The sequence below is a fragment of the Nothobranchius furzeri genome, chromosome 1 (genome assembly GCF_043380555.1).
Source record: "Nothobranchius furzeri strain GRZ-AD chromosome 1, NfurGRZ-RIMD1, whole genome shotgun sequence".
Classification (NCBI taxonomy): Eukaryota; Metazoa; Chordata; class Actinopteri; order Cyprinodontiformes; family Nothobranchiidae; genus Nothobranchius; species Nothobranchius furzeri.
In genome coordinates, this window is record NC_091741.1 from 91,162,598 (window position 1) to 91,168,013 (window position 5,416).

The window sequence follows — 5,416 nt, forward strand, 5'->3', positions numbered from 1 at the left end:
GCTGTAGATCACTGACCTTGACCATGCAGATCTCCTCAGCATCAACCACCTGATCTCTCTCCTGTTCCTCACTCACTCTCTTAAAAAAATCTTCGTATATCCATCTAGCCAACACATTGAAAAACATTTTCAATTTCTAATGCCAAAAAAAAATGCTACTAAGCCATTTAGTTTTCACTCACAATAACTGAAACAGCCATTGGTGGATAGATGGTACAGAATATGGACAACTGTTAGCCTAATATAGCCTATGTTTGGTTGCTCATGATGATGGCATTTTCCATAACGTCACATTAAGCTGCCAAAATTTATGTTAAAGTTAGATGAGTACAATATCTCCTTTCTTTCCCATAGGTAAACATAGGAAATATTAAGCAATTGACAACCCACATGGAAAGAATTCATATAAACACATAGGTTTTAATATATGTTTTTATGTAGCTTTTGAATATATGTGACATCATAAAACTGGCTGTTTACTATATTATAGATACATATATGTACCTATAATATAATATATATATTATAGAAAAAATATATAATATAGAAAAATGGTCAATAATATACACATTCGGCCATATTCTGATTCAGGTTTTTAGTGTGGAGTGATTTTTGTGCCACCAACTGGAGCGTGCAGTGATCAATCTGCAAGAGCACAACCTGCTCTGCAGTCATATGCGGCCCTGTCTCTGCATGCTCAACTCCGTCTCTGCCTGCACAAATCTCCCTGTTGTTGCTCAATTTGCAATTTACAAAGCAATGTAGCCTCTCCGTCAGCCAATCAGACAGCTCTCCATTATGCAATCAAAGCATGTCCAGGAAATACTGCCAGGAAAATTGCACTTTTTTCAGATAAAGAGGACTTTATATAATTATATTTAATTAGGTTGATTAACCCTCCTCTTTTCCTGGGACATTTCCACTGTTCACTTCCTTTTACACATCAAGGGCTCATTTATGTCTAACCAAACAGAGAAGAAACACTTTATATGTTGAAATTAAAAGTCCTCTTTAACTGAAAATAGTGCAATTTAACAGTTTTAGGAATGGGCAATGTGTCTTTTCTGGAAGTCAAATATGGTCACCCTAATCATGACACATGAATTACAACAAAGTATTTTGCAGGCAGTGAATGGTGACTGGTAGCTAACCAGCAGCAGAAAGCAGTTCAATAAGCTGTTAAATGGGTGTTTTTCTGTAAGGCAGTATTTCCTGGACATGCTTTGATTGCATAATGGAGAGCTGTCTGATTGGCTGACGGAGAGGCTACTTGTTGAAAGAAGGGAGAGATTTGCATCGCAGAGACAGAGTTGAGCCCACAGAGAGGGCTGCAGCTCCTGCACACAAGCGCAGAGCAGGTTCTGTTTGTGCAGACTCATTACTGTACCCTCAAGTTGGTGGCACTAAGTCACTCAATGAACTGGCTGGCTCGTTAATCACGTCACTTCAGGGGAGTTTTCCGACCATTTAACTATGGCGCGGCTTTTCATTATTGTTTGCGGCATTTAAACATGCTAGCGGAGTTAGCATTAGCATGTCAGTACGGTAACATTTTCCTCTCTCGTCTGAACTATAACCTTGAAATATTAACGGTGTGCTGCTGTTGTTGTCTTACCCTAATGTGATGTTGAGTGACTTACAAGAACGCTGAGCAGGGTTTGCTCATCGATATAAAGGTTTTGCTGTATAACCCCTGCCCCTGACTTGTCAAGTTGTCAACAAAGCTGCCGGGCTTAAGGGGAGGAAGTCCTTTCTTGATACTTCCTGTGTGCGACGGTGTAGTTCTTTATTCATTAATTATTATTTCTGTTTCAGACTAAAAAACTCATGTACCAACTACACGTGTCGTGATTGTGTTGAGCATGTAGATGTGAACAAATAAAAAAAAGTTAACTGAAAAAATAAAATAAACCAAAATGATAGGGGGGCTTGTGATTATTTTAGGGGGGCTGAAGCCCCCTAAAACGGACCTAACGACGTCAGCGGTGTGAAAGCAGAGTAGATTTGCAGTAATGTGACGTCATCGGCAGTCGAAGGACCCCGAGCAGATCCTGTACCCGAGCAGATCCTGTACCCGAGCAGATCCTGTCCCCTTCTTTCGACCGGAGCCGTCAGCAGCACGTTACTGCAGCAGCACGTCTTGCTTGCGTAAGCTGCTGCTTGGCCCTTCCCACGAGATGCGAAGCAGCAGGGGAGCAGCTGTCACCGACAGAGCACAACAACAAGCAGGAGAAAATTATAACATGGCTCCAAAAGGTTTCTGGTTTATGTTCTGTCCGTTTTATAATCACCTATACGGACCTGAAAAAACAAAGGAGCCCGCTAGCTAGGTGATAGCTTCTCACGGAGCTGCACAGTTAGTAACCTTTTTTAAAGTAAAGCAACCGGAAGGCAGTGTGTTTCTTTATTCTGAAAATCTCTGGAGCTTCGCTCCGTTTCCGCGTCCGATTTCCTGTCTTTCCTTCCCCAAAAATGTCGAACTTGACCCGTTTCAGAGGCGTCGCGCGTAGAAAATAGAACCGGCGCATAAGGGCCGCGACATGCTGCTCCTGACCCCAAAATTCCACTATCTCCGCTCCGCCCCCGCTTTCCGCTGCCTCTCGCTTCCGAACTCAAATTATACTGGTACCCGCTCTACAACGGCTCCGCTCCGGTGCGGAGACCTGAGGTGCGCAAACAGGCATGCACGGGATTTTCAAGATCTTGCAATACAGTCCGTGCAATAAACACGGAAGTTAGATCCAAACACCCGTTGTGTGGGAGAAGCATCGGCATGAACTGTTTAATCTGCCCATCATTTGTGTTGCGAGATCAGCAGTGTTTGGATCAACAAAGTGTGACTACTTTGATAGTGGAAACTGTATTTATGTCTTATTTTTGTGCATATAAAGTTCAACCGCCATTGATAGTTGTTAAAAGTTGTTAAACCTGTGCATATGAAACAAAAAACGCTTTTTGTTTATCGATTTATTGTGAAATAATGGAAGTTGTGCTTGCTCCCTTTTCTGTTGGGCGATTGTGATTTCTGTCCATTGACTGCGGAGGTGCTCCGGCGTCCGGCAAAAATAGAATCTATCCTATTTTTGCCGGATGGCGCAACAGCGGGCGGCGCACTACGCTGCACGGCCGCAGTAGTGGAACAGCTCTGATTGACTACAACGGGACCGATTTTGCTGCGGAGTTCGTGCCGGAGCGGAGCGGAGATAGTGGAATTTTGGGGAGACGCGGCCGACTCGCGCAGCTGACGGCTCCGGTGGAAAGAAGGGGTAAGGCAAGTCCTAAGATGTCAGCTCAATGGCAAGAACAAGATCTGAACGATTAACAGCTACACGCTGCCAGTAATCAAATATCCTGCTGGAATAACAAGCTGGTCTAAGAAAGAAATACAGACCACAGATGTTAAGACACAGAAGCTCCTAACCATGCATGGAAGGTTCCATCTAAATCCAGCACAGAGAGTGTACACTAGCCATAAGGGAGGAGGCTGAGGACTAGTGAGTGTGAGAGCCACTATCCAGGATTTTACATTTTTTTTATGAGAAAATAAAAAAATCTGATGATTTACTAATAAAAATGTTCTTCTGAAACTGTTCAGGTAATCCAGCTCATGTCTGATGGGTTTTGTTTTTAGCTGCAGTTTCCAAAACATTCACTTCCAGATGATGATGCTGCTTGGACGTGTTAAGCCATGTGTTACAGGTCTTTGACTGTGTGAACAGTTTCAATATTTAAGGACGTCTTTTTAGCATCTCAGCTCAACGTACTCAATTCTTTAAGTTTTGTTCCACATTTATTCTCCGACATCAGTCATACTAGTTCTGCAACATGTTCTCATTTTTTCTGACTCTTTATTTCTCTCTGATATTCTCTCACAGTTCAAACCAACCAATCAATGCCTCTGAACCAGCTGTGTGTCATTAACTCATTAAACTCTGATTGATCAGGACCTGTCTGACAACAGATATAAAGCCTCAGTTCAGCCTGTATGGTGACAGCTGGGTGTTCACAATGGTGACTGTAAAGCTCTTCTTGAGGTAGAGTTGTACTAAATTTATTAATTTTACTATTTTGTATAAGCAATATGTTTCATGTATGTTTATTTATTTAGGTTTGCTCTCTGTGCTTTGCTGATCCTTGATGTTTGTGGCTTTCCATCTAAGGGTATAGTGTTCTTAATTTTAAAAAAAACCTATGAAATTGGAAATCTTGGAACTGTTGTCATTGATCTTTCTTCTTCACCTCAGGCTTGAAATCCCACAGCCAGAGCAGCAGTCACCCAGGTGAAGGAGATGACTTTACTCATCACAGAGGATCAGCCACTGGTCGCTATGCACCCTTGTACAGTACTTCTAGTCAAGAGGGATTCCCTGATGGTGCTTTTGTACCTGTTCAAGCAGCATACCCAGTTGGAACTATTCCAGCAGGATATGAAGCTGGAGGTCCTGGGTCCAGTCTACCAGGTATGAAGTATAGTTTGCCAAATGCTGTTTAATAAATGGTATAATTGATCTATTCTCTCCAGAAACAAAGTGGACCGTTGCTCCTAATATCTTCTCTGAGGAAGGCTTGGCCAACACCCAGACCCTTGACTCCAGCATGCTGCTCCCACAAAACCCTGCACCATCAGGACCATTCCTCCAGTCTGGGGAGACGTCCAATGTTGAGAAGGAAGCTGAACTTGGGAACTACCAGCATGAAACTGAGGAATTTGGCTACCCAGGTGCTAGCATGGGGCCTGGGCCAGTCCTCCAGTCTGGGGAGACGTCCAATATTATGAAGGAAGCTGAACTTGGGAACTACCAGCATGAAACTGAGGAATTTGGCTACCCAGGTGCTAGCATGGGGCCTGGACCAGTCCTCCAGTCTGGGGAGACGTCCAATGTTATGAAGGAAGCTGAACTTGGGAACTACCAGCATGAAACTGAGGAATTTGGCTACCCAGGTGCTAGCATGGGGCCTGGACCAGTCCTCCAGTCTGGGGAGACGTCCAATGTTATGAAGGAAGCTGAACTTGGGAACTACCAGCATGAAACGGAGGAATTTGGCTACCCAGGTGCCAGCATTGGGCCTGGACAAGGACTTCCTAGTTACCCTATGCCATATGTTGGTGGAGGAGTCTTCTGGGGTAGCCCTTATCTATACCCTCTTTCCTCTCCTTACCCGTACTTTGACTACAGGCTTCTGTATGGCATGTACCCTACTGGCACCTACACCACATTTAGCAAGAGCAACGAAAAGGGAAAGGATTACTACCAGAGCATCCACTACCTGAAAGAGCATGCTCCTGAAACTCTCCCTCCTGGGCAGCAGAAGAAAATCTTCCCATAGAGCGCATACAGTTGAAAAATGACTATTGTAAGCTGCATTCTCGATTCTTGGTATGAAATGATTCTTGAATAAATATATTTACTTACTA

At 43.6% G+C, this 5,416-nt stretch overlaps 1 protein-coding gene across 1 annotated transcript; it reads left to right on the plus strand.

Moving 5' to 3' along the window:
* The first annotated feature begins 3,967 nt into the window (after window positions 1-3,967).
* Window positions 3,968-5,416, plus strand: LOC107377060 (uncharacterized). The gene is made up of 4 exons (XM_015946458.3): window positions 3,968-4,034; window positions 4,109-4,161; window positions 4,245-4,460; window positions 4,523-5,416. The coding sequence occupies exons 1-4, from the start codon at window positions 4,009-4,011 to the stop codon at window positions 5,326-5,328; spliced, it is 1,101 nt and encodes a 366-aa protein (XP_015801944.3). The 5' UTR covers window positions 3,968-4,008; the 3' UTR covers window positions 5,329-5,416.

Bases quoted from the DNA above. Each gene is read 5' to 3' on its own strand.
- LOC107377060 (XM_015946458.3), top strand. From the start codon at position 4,009: ATGGTGACTGTAAAGCTCTTCTTGAG. The intron at 4,162-4,244 runs GTATAGTGTTCT...TCTTCACCTCAG, and splicing joins TTGTGGCTTTCCATCTAAGG to GCTTGAAATCCCACAGCCAG. The intron at 4,461-4,522 runs GTATGAAGTATA...TATTCTCTCCAG, and splicing joins TCCTGGGTCCAGTCTACCAG to AAACAAAGTGGACCGTTGCT.